This window comes from Theropithecus gelada, chromosome 17, assembly GCF_003255815.1.
Source record: "Theropithecus gelada isolate Dixy chromosome 17, Tgel_1.0, whole genome shotgun sequence".
NCBI lineage: Eukaryota > Metazoa > Chordata > Mammalia > Primates > Cercopithecidae > Theropithecus > Theropithecus gelada.
The window spans coordinates 92,623,719-92,647,405 of NC_037685.1; the positions used below are offsets into that span (position 1 = coordinate 92,623,719).

Below are 23,687 nucleotides of genomic sequence, written 5' to 3' on the forward strand. Positions count from 1 at the left end.
TCTTCCACTTTTTTTTCAAGATTTTTAGTTTCTTTGCGCTGGGTACGTAGTTCCTCCTTTAGCTCTGAGAAATTTGATGGACTGAAGCCTTCTTCTCTCATCTCGTCAAAGTCATTCTCTGTCCAGCTTTGATCCGTTGCTGGCGATGAGCTGCGCTCCTTTGCCGGGGGAGATGTGCTCTTATTTTTTGAATTTCCAGCTTTTCTGCCCTGCTTTTTCCGCATCTTTGTGGTTTTATGTGCCTCTGGTCTTTGATGATGGTGATGTACTGATGGGGTTTTGGTGTAGGTGTCCTTCCTGTTTGATAGTTTTCCTTCTAACAGTCAGGACCCTCAGCTGTAGGTCTGTTGGAGATTGCTTGAGGTCCACTCCAGACCCTGTTTGCCTGGGTATCAGCAGCAGAGGCTGCAGAAGATAGAATATTTCTGAACAGTGAGTGTACCTGTCTGATTCTTGCTTTGGAAGCTTCCTCTCAGGGGTGTACTCCACCCTGTGAGGTGTGGGGTGTCAGACTGCCCCTAGTGGGGGATGTCTCCCAGTTAGGCTACTCAGGGGTCAGGGACCCACTTGAGCAGGCAGTCTGTCCCTTCTCAGATCTCAACCTCCGTGTTGGGAGATCCACTGCTCTCTTCAAAGCTGTCAGACAGAGTCGTTTGCGTCTGCAGAGGTTTCTGCTGCTTTTTTGTTGTTGTTGTTGTTGTTGTGTAGCTGTGCCCTGTCCCCAGAGGTGGAGTCTACAGAGACAGGCAGGTTTCCTTGAGCTGCTGTGAGCTCCACCCAGTTGGAGCTTCCCAGCAGCTTTGTTTACCTACTTAAGCCTCAGCAATGGCGGGCGCCCCTCCCCCAGCCTCGCTGCTGCCTTGCCGGTAGATCACAGACTGCTGTGCTAGCAATGAGGGAGGCTCCGTGGGCGTGGGACCCTCCCGGCCAGGTGTGGGATATGATCTCCTGGTGTGCCTGTTTGCTTAAAGCGCAATATTGGGGTGGGAGTTACCCGATTTTCCAGGTGTTGTGTGTCTCAGTTCCCCTGGCTAGGAAAAGGGATTCCCTTCCCCCTTGCGCTTCCCAGGTGAGGCGATGCCTTGCCCTGCTTCAGCTCTCGCTGGTCGGGCTGCAGCAGCTGACCAGCACTGATCGTCCGGCACTCCCCAGTGAGATGAACTCAGTACCTCAGTTGAAAATGCAGAAATCACCGGTCTTCTGTGTCGCTGGCGCTGGGAGTTGGAGACTGGAGCTGTTCCTATTCGGCCATCTTGCTCCGCCCCTATAGCCTATTCTTAACTACAAGCTTTACTGATCAAATAAACAGTCAATTAATGCATACTTTGTTAATTACATACTGTATTCTTACAATAAAGTAAGGGAAAATAAAATTTTGTTAAGCAAATCATAAGGAGGAGAAAATATGCTTACTATTCATTAAGTGGAAGTGGATCATCATAAAAGTCTTTGTCTGCATCTTCATGTTGAGCAGCCTGAGGAGGAGGAAGAAGAGGAGGAATTGGTCTTGTTGTCTCAGGGGTGGAAGAATCAGAAGGAAATTTGCATATAAGTGGACTCATGCATTTCAAATCCATGCTGTTTGAGGATCAACTGTACATAAACTAGTAACATAGTCATTTATTATCATTACCAAGTATGATATACAGTACATAATTATATGTGCTAACCTTTAATGTCACTGATTTTGCTTATACCAGCATCACCACAAACACATGAGTAATGCATTGTGCTATAATGTTATCATGGCCACGGTGTTACTAGATGGTAGGAATTTTCCAGCTCTGTTATCTTCAGCGACCAACATTGTATGCAGTCTAGTATTTACCAAAAAAAAAAAAAAAATTATGTGACACATGACCATATTTGGGACTTTTAGTGTCCTCTGTTCCCTGGATCCTTCTATTCAAAATGAGAACTCATGCATGGTTTAAAATTTGTGATGCTGTGCAGTGGACACATGGGGAATTGATATATTATTCTCTTTACTTTAGAATAGTTTGATGTTTTTAAAAATAAAAAATCAGAACAGTTTAGGTTTCTAGGGGTCAAATGATAATGAAATTTTTACCTGATTGTCTCACAGTTCAGTGATCCTCTGGGTCCATTCTATGGCTAAACAGACATGCTTGGAAACTGACAAATTTCCCACGTTGATTCACTTACCTACCTAGTGTACTCATGGTTTTACCAGAAGTGGACCCTGATTCATGAGTAGCTGCTAAAGTTTGGCTAGATGAGCAGGGAATTGAAAGAAAGAATATTAAAAGACAGATGATGAGAGGATGACTTCTTAAAATAGACACAAAGTCTGAAAATACTTGTATCCCAATAAAATTCTCATTAGAGGGAATCCACTGAAGAGGAGTAACCATATGCATAAAATGACATGTTGTATAATAGATGTTAGTCACCTGACACTTATTCAACAGGCTCTTGGACAAATGCACATGACATTAAGGATAGAAGGTATTCGTGACTTTACATAATCAAATTTTATCTGGACCAATGTAGAACAACTCTAAGGCTAATATGACAACCTTCCCTCAGGGGCTACCCAGTCAACTTGAAGATTGATGACATTGAAACCTATGCCTTAGGGATTTTGTCCTCATTGAAATAGATACCTATTTTGGGCACGAATTCACCTTTTACATTTGCAATTATTCTGCTGGTACTACCATGCATGAACTTAAATAATTTGTTATTCAGTATCATGGTATCCCATACAATATTGTTTTTGACTAAGGAACTCATTTTGCTGCCAAAAAAAAAAAAATGTGGTAATAGGCTCACGTTTATGCAATTCACTGAATTTACAACAATTGAATTCTTCACCTAGAAGAACCTGAAATGATAGAATGGAACCATGTAACTCAGTTAATGCTCCCAGCTGGTAAATAACACATCGTAAGGTTAGGATGTTGTCCTACAGTGTGTGGTGTAAACTTTGAATCAGTGACCAACGTGTAATTTCTCTTACAGCAGAAACACATGAACCTGAAAATCAAGGGGAGGGAGCTCCCTGCACTATTATGCCTAATTTGCACTTGCAGACTTTTGCTTCCCTTTTGTGAAACTTTGGGTTCTCCCCATTTAGAGATATTAGTTCCCAAGGGAGAAAACTTCTTTAGATGACAGGTTTCATTAAGTGGAAGTTGAAATACCACTTGGGCATATTTAGTTCTTCTTGAAACTAAAGCTAAAGAAAACAGTAAATCTATTGACACGTAATAGAACTAGAGATAACCAAGGTGAAATTGGGTTTCCCTATTCAATAGGGGCAGGGAGGACTATGCGTGGAACACAGGATTATCTCATTAATTTCATGTGTAATAGCATATGAAAGAGAAAAGCAGTTGTAGTGCTGTTCACTGTGCAAAAGTATCCCTTCCTCCTAACATGGGAGGACTGCTTTTGCAAATACGTCTGTGCTATTTTTCACTGGTCCTGACTCTTCTGTTCTTGGAATCAAACTCAGTCCACGACAGATTCCACTACTACCTGAATTTCTTTATTAGTCCTGCTGCAAAAAAGAAATTTTGTATTAGCACCTCAGGGGATTTCTTTAATTTTGCAAAACTATATCATCCTAATTTATTTTTTTTAATAAGATCTGGTAATGAGCATCCTCTCTCTGCTTCCTCTCATATCCAGCTTACAACTGCTTCAGGTGACCTCCTCTTATTTTTAGGTTCAGAATTATGACTGACTTCTGGTTTAATGAAACAGAATTTATTTTGGTTTCTCATTTTATTTAATGCTTCTATCTTCAAACTAGAAATCCTAGAATTTATTAGATTTATCTTTATGTTTATTTTTGAAACAGTATCCTGCTCTGTCACCCAGGCTAGAGTGCAGTGGTGCACTGACTGTTCATTGCAGCCTTGACCTCCTGGGCTCAAGTGATTCTCCTGCCTCAGTCTCCTGAATAGTTGGGACTACTGGTTTGCACCACCATACCCAGCAAATTCTTTTATATTTTCTGTAGAGATGGGGTCTCCCTGTGCTGCTCAGGCTAGTCTCAAACTCCTGGGCTCAAGCGATCTACCTGCCTCGGCCTCCCAAAGTGCTGGGACTACATGTGTGAGTCACCGCGCCCAGTCTAGTTTCATTAGATTTAGATTGATATTAGCATTTGTATCCTCTTTTTAATCTTCCAATTGTTTTATGATGTCTAAAAAAATGAAAAATTGCTTGAATTACCTATAGAATAAAATAGAAAATAATTTTTGTACTCAGTGGCAACATTCTAAAATGAAAATTGGTTGGGCTTTACTATCACCAGATCTTGGTTTCAGTTACTTTTATTCTACTTATTAGATGTTTGATATTTAGTAAGTTATTTATTCACCATTGGACTTTCTCTCTTTATCTGGAATTCTTGGAGGATTTCCTTAGGATAAAAGTATGTAAAAGAGAAATGTCTGGCACATGAGTCACTTGAATGTTAGTTCCCTTCCTTGTTTAAAGGAGTGTGAGTTAACTCTTATTTACAAAAGGAGAAGAGAGAGAGGAAGAGGAGGTGAAATGTCTTTATGGACACCAGCTTGGTAAATCTAGATATTAATATTACTAACTGATATTTATGGCACCATATTATATTAGAATATCCTAGAGGCTGACTAAAAGTCTTGTGGTAGCAGAACAAAAACAAACTATAAAACACAAACATTCAAGATCATTCTCTAGAATGCTAATTATGAAACAAACTATTAAACAGAGGTGGCTAAATAGTTGCTCCAAAGACAAATATGACTCATTTGTTCTGCTGACCCACATGGTGCTTTAATTTCTTAAATTAATTATAATTATGGAAAAAATGGAAGTAACCACATAAAAATCCAATTTTCAGCCTTCTCTTGATAAACTCCAGAGTTTCAGTCCCATGCAAAGCAACAATTAGCTGAAGCTGAGTATTGACCGCTTCTTTTAATCAACACTGTCCGCTCCATTCACCACATCCCCACCCAGCCTGCTGCCCCTGATCACACCTCGTGCCTGGCCATGAATGCATTTCTATTTGCTGCGCCTACTGTAAATGGTCAGTGAGTACAGCAGAATTTCAAGAACATTATTTATTTCCTTTACTTGCCTAAACAAGATATATTTCAAAAGTTATGTAAAGATAATAGACTTAAATTTGAATACTCGTATTTAGAGCCACTTGTAGCTATTAAATGACAAATAAACAAGTTGAGCAAATAAATATAATATTAAAACAGTTTGTTTGGAAACTTCTGGAATAGCAGATTTTTTAAAAAGCTTCAAGTAGAAGATGACATTATTTGTGCCAGATTCTCAAGTCTTTGTAGCTTTGGATTTTTTTCTATGTATATGAATCCTTTGAAGGCAATCAGGGCTGACTGCCGAGGACTCTCTGTGCAATCCAATCAGGCTGATTTCAATTTTAAGAGCAAGAGACAGGCATGCTTTTCATCGCCTCCTTTGTGAAGCTGTGATGGATTGGCTAGGGTTGAGTTAGTAAGATTTCTAACTGCTTAGAAATTTGGCAAATGCTTAGAACAAATGCTGTCTTAAGCAGCCTGTTAACTAATAAACAGACCTCAAGTCTGAAAATCTCCCACTTGCTGGTTTATTTTAAGAGCAGGGTAAAGCCCCACTAAAACACAGAATACATTTTCACTTTGCAGTTTCATCTGAAAAACTACCAATATTTACATTCCCACATGATTCAAATAAGAAGTGAAAGTAAGGAATCCCTGTCTGTAATAACATACAGACTTGTACGAACAAGAACTGATAAGAAAAAGTACAAGTTTTTAAAAATATACTGTCTAAGCATACTCCCATTTTTGCCTCATCTATTTAAAATTACAGAAATCTCTTTTTAAAAATATGGATAGAATACAATGACATAAACTATTAAACAATTAAGGTTATTTTATTTAATAATGAAATAAAATTATTTTTAAATCATTATCGTATGTTCATATGATAATCATTTAATATATATGTGTAAATATAAATATATCAAATCATAATTTGAAAATAAGCATTAGCTATATGAGACTTAGGACAAACTGAAATGTTTCCTATTAATATTCTTTAGTTTACTTTTTGTTACTTGTATTCTCTGAAAAGAAAAAGTATAAAGTAAAAAAAAGAACAAAAATAAAAAATTATGTGAACAACTTTAATATCAATTTTCAATTAGAATAAAGATTTTAAAAGTTGTCTTAATTAAAATAACACCCATCTGTTACTGCACGTTATCCATGAGTGTGGGGCACCTCCAACTGCTTTATGTTAGTTTATTGATTTAATTTTCATAACACTTACACGTTTTAAATACCTTTAGCATCATCCTCTTTTTACAAAGAAGGACCTGGAAGTAACATAAGTTTCTCAAAGCCATCAAGTAAATCCCTGGTAGAACAAGATTTCAGGCCAAGAAATCTGGGTCTGGAGTTTTTATCATTACATTTTGCTGGCTCTCATTTGCCAGGTACATATGCTTATGTTTGGGTTTATAATGAGACTTTGCTAACGCTTTCTGCCTTAGAATGGACATGAGCCATGTTTTCTGGGGGCTCAGGGCACATCAATTCTGTGTAATTTTGTCTAATTCAGTGTCCCCATGCCACCTTCAGTGTGTTTGAAGTGCTCTGTGAACTTTCTGACCTGTAAGAGGAGTTTGATGAAGCCTGGGGAGGGAAGGAGCAGTTGGATAAGATTTCACAGAGGAGTTGTCATTTCAGTTGAGCCTTGAATTGGATTGAGAACTCTCCAGGTAGAGTTGGAGAGGACACATAAATTGTGCCCATTTGGAACCTGGTTCTGGAGATGGGAGTGTTGTGGGAAATTTACTCATGCCAGAAAAAAATAGTAGGAGATTCAGATAAATGGTGAAGGACTTTGTAAACCCTGCTTAGGACCTCACCCCACACCTGGATCACAGCTCACCAAGCTGGAATACAGGGCTTGCCAAAAATCTTTCTGGATGCTATAGGCCATTTATTATGCTTCAAAGGGGAAGGTCTTGGATAGACCAGACTCTGATAACACCTGAGACTTTCAGTCAATTCTAGCATTAAAATGATATTTATATCAAATTTAGGAAACCTTTCCTAGGCTAGTAAATTCCTTCCGTTCCTCTCCTCTTGGGAATCACTGGGTCCAATCTCAAAGTCAGGCCTCTCTGGTGATTTCTGTGGCTCCGCTCCTCCACCTCTGCACTCATCCTCACCTCTGGGTTCATCTTTCTTCTCACCCCTTAGATTGTGCCCAGTGGAATTAAACGTTACCTTGAACAAGTTCTTCACACATTTTTATCATCCTACCATGTTCTAAACTACCAAGAGGAAAAAGATGTCCTGGAAAGGAGGAGATGCTATTTTTTTCCTAGTGTTTTTTTCCTATTCTGAACCTAGACCCATCTATGCTGTGTATTTTCAAATGATTACTGTTTCATTGTTAAACAAAAATGTACTGAAGCCCAGGGCATCTAGCTGTAATACCAACTGTCTGCCCACCTCTATATGATATTCGGTTTCTGGGTCACTCTTCTGTATTTAGGAAGAATTTGGAGGCCTGGTTCATAGATTTAGCCCCCATCCCAATTTCTGACATTTTTAAAGGAAGCAGAATTATTTGACCATTTGATTTCTAATGATTTTCACTTTCATTCTGTTTAAGCCACTCCCTCTCAAAGATTGCAACCTGGACCTTTGCGTCAGCCAGAATCATGCATCTGTGAAATCTCAAACTCCTACAGGCCACTCTTCAAATCCAGCGCCTGCTAGAAATCGACTTTGCCTATTAGACTATAGACTAGTCTTCCTCAGACTGCGATAGTGGCCTTTATGTGTCATTTTATGCTGCCACCCCGTGCCTCCTTTCTGAGAGTCTCCTCCTGTTGTCTGCCTGACTCCGTTTATCGAGGATGGTTGATTTTTTCTTTCCTATATAGATGACAGCAGGCAGAGATGGGGTTTCTTAAGGCAAGCACTAATAGAATCTGCACACCAGAGAATAACTACTCAATAAATTTTCTAATAGAAAAATCTCCTGTGATGGAGTCTTTATTAGGCTTATATGTGAGCAAAGACTGGTGAAATTCTAGGGTTTTGCTCTAGTTAGACTAAATGTTTATTCAAAGATAGGTTTATTTGGGCTTAACAGCCAACTGAACATGAAGAAACAATTGAATTGTCTATATAACTCAATGTAATCTCTTTGCGTGCCCACCTGAAAGAAGCTTAACCCTGACTTAAAGTTTCTGTGTCTTAATGCAGTTTTCTGGGTATGCCATATGAATTACATAGCATACTGCTATAATGCATATGGAAACATACACATACAGTCTAGTTTCACTAGTCATGGTAGTTATGTTCTAGAAAATCAATGATTACCTCATTGCTTGCAAAAAATATCCTTTTGTTAAAACTTTATTTTAAGTTGGCTTCATAGCATACAAAAACTTTACAATTTTACTGTCCTCCCTAGCTTTACATTCTTATAGTCTGAGTTTAGTTCTTTATATATGGCACACACATTAACAATTTTTTTGTGGTTATTGCTATTTTTAATAGTTTTGTCTTTTAACTTTTATATTAAGGTGGTACAAGGCAAGAGTGCCCACCTTTACCACTTCAATTCGACATAGTACTAAAAATTCCTACTCAGAAAACTTAGGCAATAAAAAGACATAAAATGCATCCACTTCAGAAAGGAAAAAGTAAAATTATCTCTACTTGCAAATCACATAAACATATATGCAGAAAACCCTAAAGACTCAACAATAAAGAGACTATTAGAACAAATAAACAAATTCAGTAAAGTTGCAGGACACAAAAATTAACGTAAAATAATTAATGTTTCTTTGTACAAACAGTAAGCCATCCAAAAAGAAAATTAAGAAAATTAAGAGAATAGTCCTATTTAAAATTGCAGTGAAAGAAAAAGACAGACTTAGGAATAAACTTAAAGAGGTGAAAGCCTTGTATGGTAAAAATTATAAAATATTGATGAAAGAAATCAAAGAAGACACAGATAAATAGAACTATATCTGTGTTCCTGGATTATTGAAATTATTATTAGACTTATTGTTGAAATGTCTGTACTACCCAAAATAATTTACAGATTCAGTGTAATCCCTATCAAAATCCTGATGGGATTCATTAGAGAAATAGAAAACAAATCTCAAAATACATATAGAACCACAAAATCCTAAGTAACCAAAGAAATCTCAAGCAAGAAGAATAAAGCTGTAGGCATGACACATCCTGATTCCAAAGTGGATTTTAAAGCTATTGTAATCAAAACAGTGTGATACTGGCATAAAAATATACATATAGAACAATGCAATAGGATAGGGAGTACAGAAATAAATACTGTCAACTGATTTTCAGAAAACAGTGCCAAAAATACACAATAGGGCAAAAATAATCTCTTCAGTAAATGGTATTGGGAAAACTGGATACTCACATGCAGAAGAATGAAATTGTGTCCTAATGCAAAAAAAGTGGATTAAAGACTTAAGTGTTAACACCTGAAGCCAAATAACTATAGGAAGAAATCATGGGGAAAGAGCTTCTTGACATTGGTCTGGGCAATGATTCTTTGCTTATAATCTCAAAAGCACAGGCAACAAAAGCAAAAGCAAAAATAGTCAAGTGAGGTTTGCATCGGAATAAAAACCTTCTGCACAGTGATGGAAATAATCAACAGAGTGAAAAGTTAACCTACGGAATGGGAGAAAATATTTGCAAACAACAATTCTGATAAAGGGCTAATATCCAAAATATATAAGAAACTCAAACAACTTGAAGGCCAAAATTTTAATAACCCTATTAAATAATGGACAAAGAACCTGGGTAGAGATTTCTCAAAAGAAGACATAAAATAGGCAACAGATATATGAAAAGGTGCTCAACATCATGAATCATCAGGAAAATTTTTATATAGTACATACTTTAACAAATTTTAGTGGTTATTGCTATTCTTAATGGTTTTCCAATAGCAGATCCAAGCTATTATTAGTTATCACATCACATCCTTTAGAATGCCTATAATCAAAAAGACAAAAGATAACAAGTATAAGTGAGGATATGGGGAAAAAAAAGGGGAACCTTTGTACTCTGTTAGTGGGAATGTAAATTGGTACAGACATTACAGAAAACAAGGAGGTTCCTCAAAAAATTAAAAATAAAACTACTATATTATTCAGCAATCCCACTACAGGGTGTATATCAAAAGGAAATGACATCAATATTTGCACTTCAATGTGCAATAGAACATTGCACATTGTTATTAAGGCAGTATTAATAGAGTAGGCAAGATAGTAAAATGCATGTTCATAAATAAATTAATGTATAGAGAAAAATGTAAATACAATGGAATAGCTTTTAAAAAAGAAGGAAATCCTGCTGTTTGGAAAACATGGATAAACCAGAAGGGCATTATACTCAGTGAAATAAGACTGGTACAAAAGCCAAATATTGCATGATCTCACTTATAAGTAGAATTTAAATAACTAAAATCTATGGAAGCAGAAAGTAAAATAGTGATTTCCAGCATCTGGGAAAAGGGGAAAAACGGGAACATGTTGGTCAGAACATGTTGCATGGAGTATTTACTTAAGCAAGGTGAATATGTTCTGGAGAGCTAAGGTACAATATGATAACTACAGTTAACAATACCGTGCAGTCTACTTGAAGCTTGCTGGGAAGGAATATCTTAAGTGTTTTCACAAACAAAAGAGAAAAGAGGAAGGAAGGAAGGAAGGAAGGAAGGAAGGAAGGAAGGAAGGACGGAAGGAAGGAAGGAAGGAAGGAAACAAGGAAACAAATGGTAACTATATGTGGTGTTGGATATTTTAATTAGCTTGATTGCAGCAATCATTTTATAATGTATAGGTATGTCAAGACATCAATTAGTAAACCTAAAATATACACAAATTTTATTTGTTAATTAAAAAAAGGCAGAGCAGGTGACAGGCAAAATGGCCGAATAGGAACAGCTCTGGTTGGCAGCTACCAGAGAGACCAACGGAGAAGGCAGGTGATTTCTGCATTTCCAACTGAGGTACCTGGCTCTTCTCATTGGAACTAGTTAGACAGTGGGTGAAGCCCACGGAGGGTGAGCTGAAGCAGGGTGGGGCATTGTCTCACCTGGGAAGCACAAGAAATTGTGGAACTGTTTCCCCTAGCCAAGGGAAACCTTGAGAGAATGTGCTGTGAGAAATGATGCACTCCAGATCAGATACTACACTTTTTTCACAATCTTCACAACCCGCAGACCAGGAGATTTCCTTGGTTGCCTATGCCACCAGGGTCTTAGGTTGTAAGAACAAAAAACTGGGCAGCTGTTTGGGCAGACACCAAGCTAGCTGTAGAAGTTATTTTTCATACCCCAGTGACACCTGGAATGCCAGAAAATTAACAAGGATATTCAGTACTTGAACTCAGGTCTGGACCAAGTGGACCTAATAGACATCTACAGAACTCTCCACCCCAAGTCAACAGAATATACATTTTTCTCAGCACCATAGTGCACTTATTCTAAAACTGACCACATAATTAGAGATAAAACACTCCTCAGCAAATGCAAAAGACCGGAAATCATAAAAAACAGTCTCTCAGACCACAGTACAATCAAATTAGAACTCAGGATTAAGAAACTCACTCAAAACCACATAACTACATGGAAACTAAACAACTTGTCCGTGAATGACTACTGGGTAAACAACAAAATAAAGGTAGAAATAAAGAATGTCTTTGAAACCAATGATAACAAAGACACAATGTACCAGAATCTCTGAGAAACAGCTACAGGAGTATTTAGAGGGAAATTTATAGTACTAAATGCCCACAGGAAAACACAGGAATGATCTAAATTCAACACCCTAACATCACAATTAAAAGAACAGGAGAAGCAATAGCAAACAAATTCAAAATCTAACAGAAGACAAGAAATGACTAAGATCAGAGCAGACCTGAAGGAGATAGAGACATGAAGTACCCTTCAAAAAAATCAATGAATCCAGGAACTGGGTTTTTGAAAACATTAACAGAATACATAGACCACTAGCAATACTAATAAAGAAGAAAAGAGAGAAGAATCAAATAGATACAATAAAAAATGATAAAGGGGATATCACCACTGATCCCACAGACGATTCCACAGACATACAAACTACCATCAGCAAATACCATAAACACCTCTATGCAAATAAACCAGAAAATCTTGAAGAAACAGATAAATTCCTGGACACATACATCTTCCCAAGACTCAACTAGGAAGAAGTCGAATCCCCGAATAGACAAATAACAAGTTCTGAAATTGAGTCCGTAACTAATAGCCTACCAACCAAAAAAACCCCAGGACCAGACAGATTCATAGCTGAGGTCTACCACAGGTACAAAGAGGATCTGCTACCATTCCTTCTGAAACTATTCCAAACAATGGAAACAGAGGGACTCTTCTGTTCAGAAAAAGAAAATTTCAGGCCAATATCCCTGATGAACATTGATGCAAAAATCATCAATAAAATATTGGCGAACCGAATCCAGCAGCCCATCAAAAAACTTATCAACCATGAACAAATCGGCTTCATCCACAGGATGCAAGGCTGGTTTAAGATACACAAATAAATAAACGTAGTCCATCACTTAAACAGTACCAATGACAAAAACCAAATGATTATCTCAATAGATACAGAAAAGGCCTTTGATAAAATTAAACACTGCTTTATGCTAAAAACTCTTGATAAACTAGGTATTGATGGAAACTTTCTCAAAATAATACGAGTTGCTTATGACAAACCTGCAGCTACATCATACTAAATTGGCAAAAGCTAGAAAAATTCCCTTTGAAAACCATCACAAGACAAGTATGCCCTCTCTCACCACTCCTATTCAACATAGTATTGAAAGTTCTAGCCAGGGCAATCACGCAAGAGAAAGAAACAAAGGGTATTCAAATAGGAAGAGAGGAAGTTAATTGTCTCTGTTTGCAGATGACATGATTGTATATTTAGAAAACCCCATTGTCTCAGCCCAAAATCTACTTCAGCTGATAAGCAAACTTCTGCAATGTCTCAAGATACAAAATCAATGTGCGAAATCACAAACATTCCTCTACACAAATAACAGAGAGTCAAATCATGAGTGAACTCTCATTCACAATTCTTACCAAGAGAATAAAATGCCTAGGAGTACAACTTACAAGGGATGTGAAGGACCTCTTCAAGGAGAACTACAAACCACTGTCCAAGGAAATAAGAGACATCATAAACAAATGGAAGAACATTCCATCATCATGCATAGGAAAAATCAATATCATGAAAGTGGCCATACTGTCCAAAGTAATTTAGAGATTTAATGCTGTCCTCATCAAACTACCATTGACTTTCTTCACAGAATTAGAAAAAACTACTTTAAATTTCATATGGAACCAAAAAAGAGCCCGTAGAGCAAAAACAATCCTAAGCAAAAAGAAAAAAGCTGGAGGCATCAGGCTACCTGACTTCAATCTATACTACAATGCTACAGTAACCAAAACAACATGGTACTGGTACCAAAATAGATATATAGAATGATGGAACAGAACAGAGGGCTCAGAAACCAGGCCACACATCTACAACCATCTGCTCTTTGACAAACCTGACAAAAACAAGCAATGGGGAAAGGATTCCCTATTTATTAAATGGTGTTGGGAGAACTGGCTAGCCATATGCAGGAAACTGAAACTGGACCCTTTCCTTACACCTTATACAAAAATTAACTCAAGATGGATTACAGACTTAAATGTAAGATCTAAAACCACAAAAACCCTAGAAGAAAACCTAGGCAATACCATTCAGGACATAGGCATGGACAAGGACTTCATGACTATAACATAAAAACCAGTGGCAACAAAAGCGAAAATTGACAAATAGGATCTACTTAAACTAAAGAGCTTCTGTACAGCGAAAGAAACTATCATCAGAGTAAACAGGCAACCTACAGAATGGGAGAAAATTTTTGCAATCTTCCCATCTGACAAATGGCTAATATCGAGGATCCACAAGGAACTTAAACACNAATCACAGAACAGAAAAGGTTTCTTGAAATACATATATGACCAATAACAGAATGGAAATCAGAATACATAAAAAACTGCAAATCAACAGAAAAAAGACAAATAATCCAGGAGAAAAATGGGTAAGAAAATTTAATAGTTACTTTACAAAAAAGGACATCCAAATACTTAATAATCTTAAGAAAACTTCCCCAATCTTATTAGTAATTACAGAAATGCAAATGAACACCACCATAATATGCCATCACACAAACACCCAATGGCTAAAAATAAAAATACTCAGAATTGCAAGTATTGGGGAAGATATGGAACACTTCGAGTGTACAATACCAGTGGAGTGAAAATTGGCACCCTATCTCACCCAGTATACAAAAATCAACTCAAAGTAAAGACTTAACTGTGAAACTTGAAATTGGAAAACTACTAGAAGAAAACATAGGGGAAAAGCTTCTTGACATGGGTCTGGGCCAAAATTTTTTGGATATGACTGAAAAGCATAGGCAAAAAAAGAAAAAACAGACAAATGACATTGTATCAAACTGAAAAGCTTTTGCACAGTAAAGGAAACAATTATAAAGAGACAACCTACAGAATGGGAGAAAATACCTGCAAAGCATATATTCGAGAACAGGGTAATATTTTTTTTTAAAAAAGGAACTCAAACAACACAATAGCAAGAGAACAAGTTACTTGCCTAAAAAATGGGCAAGCAACCTGAAAAGATATTTCTCAAAAGAAGACATATGAATGGCCAAGAGGTATACGAAAAAAATGCTCAACATCATTAATCATCAGGAAAAGCAAATTAAAACCACAAAGAGATATCCTCATACCTGTTAGGATGGTGACTAACAAAAAGACAAAAGAAGAGTTGGTGAGGATGTAGAGAAAAGAGAACCCTCTTGTACACTGTTGGTGTGAGTGTAAATTAGTAGTTATTATGGAAAACAGCATGGGGATTCCTCAAAAAACTAAAAATAGAACTACCATATGATTTGGAGATTCCACTTCTGGGTATATATCCAAAGGAAATGAAATCTGCACTCCCATGTTCACTGCAGCCTTATTCATAATAGCCAAGCTATGGAGTCAATCTAAATGTCTGGATGAACGGATAAAGAGTATCTGCTATATATAAATAAGAACATACTATTCAGCCTTAGAGGATATCCTACCACTTGAGATAATAAGGATGAAACTGGAGACCGTTATGTTAAGCGAAAGGAGCCAGGCATAGAAAGACAAATATTGGATGTCTCACTTATTTGTGGACTCTAAAAAAGTCAAATTCATAGAAGCAGAGAGTAGAATGGTGGTTACCAGGGGCTGGGGGGAACAAAAAGGAGGGATTGTGGAGATGTCAGTTAAAGGATGCAAAATTTCAGTTAGACAGGAAGAACAAGTTCAGGAAATTTATTGTACAAGATGCTGACCATAGTTAATAATAATATAGACTTGAAAATTACTCAGAGAGTGCAATTTAAATGTTCTCACCACAAAAAAGTAAAAACTATGTGGAGTAATGCATATGTTAATTGGGTTGATTTAGCCATTTTACAATGTTTACATATATCAAAACATCATGTTGTATGCCATAAATATACTTTTTATTTGTTAATTTAAAAATAAAAATAGCAGCCTTAAATAAAAGTACTCTGACACTCCAAACTTAAAGACTTTGTATTTTGAGAGATATAAATTGGCAAATGAAAAATAAAGATATCCAAATAGTAGAAAAACAAGGGAAAATATGCTCAACCCTCCTTAGTTCTTTTTTCCTTCCCTTCCTTATCCTCTCCCTATCTCCTACTCTTGTTCCTCTCCTCTTTCCTTTCTCCTTCCCTTCTTTCAGTCTTAGAGCTAATATTTTTAAATGCTAACAATTACTAATACTTAATAGCAACACATATCTTGTTCTTGTGCTTTCCATGTATTTACATGTCTTTACAATGGGAGGAATAAAAAGAAAAACGTTATTACCTTTGCCTCCTTTACAGTGAATCACTATGATGTTTTCAGGATCTTGAGCCAGCCACTCCTCTACTTCCTTGGAGAATGCTACCATCTCCCTGATTTCAAGTTTAGGATTTTTAGTTGAATTAAAATATTTTCAAAAAATCAAGCCCAATATATTTAGCCCCCTTCTGATAGTCAACGTAGCATAAAACTTACCATAGAGTGGGGACATTGTGATCATCAATCATGATTCTACTGACCCTATTATGGAAGTGCTTAGGATCATAAGCTCTTTCACCTAAAATAAATAACATGTATGTCATATCTCTCTACATAATAACACAGTAAATGATGAAGTTACAAATCATATAAAATATCTTATTAGAAATTCCCTATCCATTTCAAAAACAGCTTTCCAAGTTGCTCCTGCTGCTCTAAATAAAATAAACTTAAGGGTCTCAAAAACATAAGGACAGTAGCGGATTATCCATCTCACGTCACCTAAACTCAACTTATTTTAGTTTAATAGGTGTAATTTTTAACTTTCTAGCAGACTATTCATTATATTATTGCAGGGTAGTTAGAAACCACGCAATAGGCAAATGTAGCTGGCCAAAATGATTGCCCCCAGTCTATTGAGTATACAGGTAGAGAAAAAAATTAAGACAGAGTGGTAAGCTGGGTTGCGACCGATTTTCTAAAGAGTTGTTTTGCTTTTTTCCCATCTGCGGCCCTGCTCTCATCATAACCCACTGCTAATGGGTCAGGGGACTCATTTGTTAAATTGTCTATGTCTTCGTAACACAATCTGGCAGGAAAAACAGACAAATTTTCCTAAACCTAGTATCGCCAGATCTTCCCTAAAATGGTTTGCCTCCACTCCAGCCTCATTAGTCCTGCCAGAGCTGCCTCCTTCATAAGGGTACTCTGTGCTCCTGGGCTAACTCCTTCTACCAAATGGGGCCAGTCCAAGATGGGCATTTCTAAATTCCTTCCGCACCAGCACCAAATACTTATGATTAAATGCAATGTAAAAAACAAAATCATCTTCTTACAATCAGTAATCTGTTTTCTATCTACAGTAGCAATATACAGAGTAATGTACATACTGCATAGATTGTAGACTCGATAGTGGTTTGGATGTTTCTTGTCTAGAAACTGTACAACTTCCTAAAACAGAGAAACACATATTTTACATATTTGCATGGCACCAACATAAGCCATTTCCTAGGAGGAACCTAAAATGGTTATTACTTTCTATTACTTTGTCTCTCACTAGCATCTTCTAGGGGAGACTCAGGGAATACAAGGGTATGCCAATTTCAAGTTCTAATCCACTGTGGTTTTTCAAATAGTCCACAAATATGTGTTTGACTACTCAGTTTAGCCTCTATTGTAAATACACACTGTTTAAAGCTATCAGAAAAGTACATTAGATGGTTAACGAACTTTAAGTAAATTTGTTCCAAACCATTAATTCACAGTTAATGTGATTCTGATTTAAATCTAATTCATATTGGTTTTTATTTAAATTTCATTCTGAATAGGTATGTCTTTTAGATAGTGATTTGAATATTACATTCTACCTAAGCACTATGTAAGCAAATAAATGCAAAAAGTATTACAGTACGATTGTGTGTATATGCATGATAGAAAAAGACAAACATATTTTATCAATTTATAAATAACTGGTAACTATATGGAGACTTTTTTGGCTCACCTATTCTCTTAGTTTTTTAATGAAGATATATATGTACCAGTAAGTGTGTGTGTGTGTGTTTGTGTATATATATATATGTATAACCTTTCCAATGAAAAACAAATAGTAGTTATTATTTGAAATATAGTTAATATAACTACATGAATCCAACAATATTTTCAGGAAATATATCTTTCTGAAACATATACACATACACATATACATGTATATATCTCTGTGTAACAACAAAAATGACACAAAATTTCAAAAACTGATTAGTATGGTACCCTCAGAACAATGTTTACTGGCTTAATATTGAGGAAAAATAAAATTAAGGCATCGAAGTCATCCATTTATTAAATTGGTTATCTATGTTAGGAGGAAATAATAAATCAAAAAGATGAACACCCTGAATCTGCATAGTGGCAGAGGGGAAGGATTAAACATTTCACATACTTCAGAATTCATGAATTTTCTTACATAAAATCCATATAGGTTTAGAAATTACATATTAAAAACTACAACTATCTATGAGAAACTTAAGTGAATTTTAATCAATTCTTTGGATGAGGAAGAACTAAAAGTGTTGAATCAATGGAAGATCAATAGCCTTGGGTTTGACTTCATAAAATTCTGAAATTTCTGTTTAAAAATGCTATAATGAACAACAGGGGAAAATAATTTTTCAGAAAAATGGACTGTTGGGGACTATATCTAGGATAATAAATTAATAATTCATTAATAACAACTTAAATATTACTCCCTCACCTTATAGATAAATGGGCCAAGGACATAAACAATCCATAAAAGAGAAAATCAAACTGATTAACAGCCTACATAAATATTCAGTGTTGCCAATAACGAAGTCAAAACAACAGGACATGACCTTTGCACCCATGAAATTAGCCCTTTCTCTTTTAATGAGAAAATCCAATGCTGGCAAAATAAGACATGACATTACAAACTTTGATTTATTGTTGATACAACAATACAATTGCTCTTGGATTTGGCAATATATATTAAGAACCCTAAAAATACTCATTCTCTTTAACTAGGTAAGTTCACTCCTAACAATCTGTACAGAAAAAGCCTTATGCTCAAAGATATCTGTTGCTGTATTATTGATAATAGTGACACTTAAATGTCCAACATTAGAGGTTAATCATAGCACTAATGAAATATCATGCAACCATTAGAACACTGTCCTGTTCTTCATTCTCTCAACCAGTAAATATCTCAATGCAGTAATTTATGTGCAGTCTTCTTTAGTATACATATATAGAAAAACAGCTGGCCGGGTGTGGTGGCTCATACCTGTAATCCCAGCACTTTGGGAGGCTGAGGTTGGTGGATCATGAGGTCAGGAGTTCAAGACCAGTCTGGCCAAGATGGTGAAACCCAGTCTCTACTAAAAATACAAAAATTAGCCAGGCACGGTGGCGGGTGCCTGTAATCCCAGCTACTTGGGAGGCAGAAGAATCTCTTGAAGCTGGGAGGCGGAGGTTGCAGTGAACCGAGATTGTACCATTGCACTCTAGCCTGTGTGACAGAGCAAGATTCCACCTCAAAAAAGAAAAAAAAAAAGAAAAAGAAAAACAGGCAATATTTGCTTTTTCGTGGGAAGACAAATATCCCTGGAGGGTTAAACTTTAGGGATTTTCTGAATCCCCTTCCTAGTTTTCTCAATGTCTAAAATTAAATTACGTATATATACACACATATATATATGTGTGTGTGTGTGTGTGTATATACTTTTTATAATTATATATGTGTATATATACTTTTAATAATTTTATATATATATAGACTCAATATATTGATGATTTACTGCTGTTTCCTGATCTAAGTAGTTTACTGAAGGCTCCAAATACTTCTTATTCAAAGGTGAAAAGGTACATAAAGAATCTAAAGAAAAGGTGAAATCTAGAGAAAAGGTGAACTCTGCCAAGAATCTACATTTTTCTGGTCACAAGCTGTCACCAGATGGATAGTTTCTGTTTTCAACCAGAATAAAGAGCATTCAATTCTACCAAGAACAGAAATTAAAAGATGGCTAAGAAGATTTTAGGACTGTAGGTAATTGTATATCTCATATCTCAGCCTTTGCATGGGCTTACTAAATTTATAATTTCTGATGCAACTTCCTTGTGATGCAAAAGTAGAAAATACTAGTCGGTGAAAGCCTTCTTGCAACAATCTCCACCTTTGGGTTTTCCTAAATCTGCTCAACTCTTCTCTCTGCCTATCTTAGTACATTCCTTGATTTGGAGGCAAAGGTACACCCTCTGTACCTGCATGAAGTGGTAGCAGTGGCCAAACTTGTTGATGCTTCCACCATAGTGCTTGTGTGTCCACTAACTCTATGGGTCCCACATCTCTAAAGTTTCTGCTACTTCAAGGCAGCATCTGACATTTCTCCACTAGTAAATTTACCACTTACGAAATCGTAAGGTCTGCTTTGCATATTCAATATTGTTCGAAATGTAACCCTGCAAATTTATTCTCTTTTAAGAATAAAGAGGAATTGCATGACTGTTTAGCATCCTCTCAGGAGTTAAGTATACCCGGATTTGACCTTTTAGCCAGCCTTGATTTAATATACATTGTGGATGGTTCTCAAAAATGACAAAGGCATTCCAAGCGCAGGATATGCTGTTGTCATTGAACTTGCAATGACTGAAGTGCTCCATGGCCTAATTCTCGGCCTGTCCAGGTAGCTGAACTAGTAGCTTAGATTTGGGGCTGCGCTCTGGCAAGATGAAAGACTAAATATTAATAGGGACAGTAGATTTACTTTTTGGGTGGCTCATGATTTGTGGCATTTATTGAAACACATGATTTATTACCTCCTTTTTGGATACTCTCATTAAAAATGGTAAAGAAATCAGTGAGCTATTAGTACTTTGTCAATACCCTAAAGAGATAACAGTTGAATAACAGATAGAAACCAATAGTCTAGCGATCACCCCACAAGGAAATAGTAATGTCTTTGTTTTGATTTACATGCTAAGTGAAGTTTTTGGCTTTTAAAAATGCCCCAGCTAATATTAAGTGTTGCCAAATTGATACTAGGCACCACCAAAACTACTAAAAGAAAACTGACTCAATTTAGACATGCCATAATTAACTCACCATTATTAGCTCAACTGGCTTTAAAAATCAATATTAGCAATCAAAAGATGCTTTACCCATAAAGATGGAATTTGGGGATGGCTGCCCTCAAGTGGCATGACCCATCCAATGGACCCTGGTCACGTTACTCCATGACTGTTCCCATTATGGGAGAGGAAAAGTAATTCCACCTCAAATAAACAGTTTGAAACAATTTTCAAAATTGGCCAAGGGTGTGGTAGAATCATGTCTTAGCTGGGAATAGCATAACCTGGGTGAGATGTGGGTCAGATCCTTCTCTTCAAGGTCTTTGGGTATTTACAAATGCATTTTTATACAACTGCTGAAGCCTTGCGTTTCTGACTATATAGTAGTTATTTCTTGTAAATTATCTGCATGTATAAAAATGCTTCCCTGCCTGAGAATAAGGTGGAATGATTCCATCAGTGGTCCCAATTCTTCATCTTTTCCTGAATCCCAGCCTTCACATTTCACCTTGTAGTGCCCTTTCACTCTAAATTTTGGTTCTATTATGTGAGTTGACTTGGTCAATGGGATGTCACAAAGGAGAGGCCTGCAAAAGCACTTGTAAGATTCCACTCTAGCTCTTTCCTTTTGCCATTACCCTGAAACATATCCATCATATTCTTCCTGATGGAAGATGAAGATGAGTTCAGCAGATAGGAGTTATCCAAGACACCAAAGCTAAGGTAATCGTAGACCAGGAGATAAAGACATTTCAAGGAAAGAAAATTTCATATCACTCATGCACATAGATGAAAAGTTCTAAATAAAATATTAGCAAACAGAATCTAGTGATATATAAAAAAGACAGTACATTAAGACCAAAGGGAGTTTATTCCAAAAATAAAAAAGATTGGTTTAACATTTGAAAATCTCATTAAGGGAAAAACACAAAAATATTTTGATTACCTTGACAGATCCAGAAAAAATACAGAATCTACTCAACACCAATTCATGATTCAAAACTTTTAGCAAACTAGAAATAAAATGGATTACCTTAATCTGGTAAAGAATGACTACAAAAGCCTATAGCAAACATCATTTCAAATAGCGAGGTATAAAATTCCTTCCCAAACCCAGGCAAAGCTGCCTCCTCTTACCATTTCTATTCAATATTACAGTGAAAGTCTTAGATAATTCAATAAGGAAAGAAAAAAAGTATAAAAAGTGGGAAGAAAGTAGTAACTTTATGATTGTATACATAAAATCCCAGGGAATCTACACATTAATTATGAAAATGAATGTGTGAATTTATGAGGGATGCTAGATACAAAGTTAATATACAAGGCCAAGTGTGGTGGCTCACATCTGTAATTCCAGCACTTTGGGAGGCTGAGGTGGGAGGATTGCTTGAAACCAGGAGTTCGAGACCAGCCTGGGCCAGTGAGATCAGTGAGACTCCCTGTCTACAAAAATTAATTTTAAAAAAATTAGCCAAGTGTGGTGGTGCCTGCTTTTAGTCCCAGCTACGTGGGAGACTGAGGTGGGTGAATTGCATGAGCCCAGATGCCACTGCACTCCAGCCTGTGGTGGCAGAGCAAGGTCCTGTCTTAAACAAACAAATAGAAAAACATTCCATGCTCATGGATAGGAAGAATCAATATTGTGAAAATGGCCATACTGCCCAAAGTAATTCATAGATTCAATACCATTCCCATCAAGCTACCATTGACTTTTGTCACAGAACTAGAGAAAACTACTTTAAATTTCATATGGAACCAAAAAAGAGCTCATATAGCCAAGACAATCCTAAGCAAAAAGAACAAAGCTGGAGGCATCACACTGCCTGACTTCAAACTACACTAAAAGGCTACAGTAACCAAAACAGCATGGTACTAGTGCCAAAACAGATATATAGACCAATGGAACAGAACAGAGACCTCAGAAATAACACTACACATCTACAACCATCTGATCTTCAACAAACCTGACAAAAACAAACAATGGGGAAAGGATTCCCTAATTTAATCAGTGGTGCTGGGAAAACTAGCCATATGCAGAAAACAGAAACTGGACCACTTCCTTACACCTTATGCAAAAATTAACTCAAGATGGATTAAAGACTTAAAACCTAAAACTATAAAAACCCTAGAAGAAAACCTGGGCAATACCATTAAGGACACAGGCATGGGCAAAGACTTCATGACTAAAACATCAAAAGCAACTGCAACAACAGCCAAAATTGACAAATGGGATCTAATTAAACTAAAGAGCTTCTGCTCAGCAAAAGAAACTATCATCAGAGTGGACAGGCAACCTACAGAATGGGAGAAAATTTTTGCAATCTACCCATCTGACAAAGGGCTAATATCCAAAATCTACAAAGAACTTAAATTTACAAGAAGAAAACAAAACCCCACCAAAAAGTGGGTGAAGGACATGAACAGACACTTCTCAGAAAAAGACATTTATGCGGCCAACAAACATACAAAAAAGGCTCACCATCACTGGTCATTAGAGAAATGCAAATCAAAACCACAATGAGATACCATCTCACGCCAGTTAGAATGGCAACCATTAAAAAGTCTGGAGACAACAGATGCTGGAGAGGATGTGGAGAAACAGGAACACTTTTACACTGTTGGCTGGAGTGTAAATTAGTTTAACCATTGTGGAAGACAGTGTGGCAATTCCTCAAGGATCTAGAACCAGAAATACCACTTGACCCAGCAATCTCATTACTGGGTATATACCCAAAGGATTATAAATCATTCTACTATAAAGACACATGTACACATATGTTTATTGTAGCACTATTTACAATAGCAAAGCCTTGGAACCAACCCAAATGCCCATCCATGATAGACTGGATAAAGAAAATGTGGCACACAGACACACCATGGAATACTGT

At 36.6% G+C, this 23,687-nt stretch overlaps 1 protein-coding gene across 1 annotated transcript in view; it reads right to left on the reverse strand.

The window, feature by feature from the left end:
* Positions 1–6,074: 6,074 nt before the first annotated feature.
* The window catches only part of LOC112610708 (phosphatidylinositol 3,4,5-trisphosphate 3-phosphatase TPTE2-like), an 83,362-nt gene continuing 65,749 nt past the window's right edge, over positions 6,075–23,687 (reverse strand). The window contains exons 17-20 of the mRNA XM_025364101.1: positions 17,112–17,172; positions 16,219–16,300; positions 16,027–16,115; positions 6,075–6,097 (exon numbers count right to left, since the gene is read on the reverse strand). Of these exons, the coding sequence (XP_025219886.1) occupies positions 6,075–6,097; positions 16,027–16,115; positions 16,219–16,300; positions 17,112–17,172 (255 nt within the window). The remainder of the gene's footprint in view (positions 6,098–16,026; positions 16,116–16,218; positions 16,301–17,111; positions 17,173–23,687) is intronic.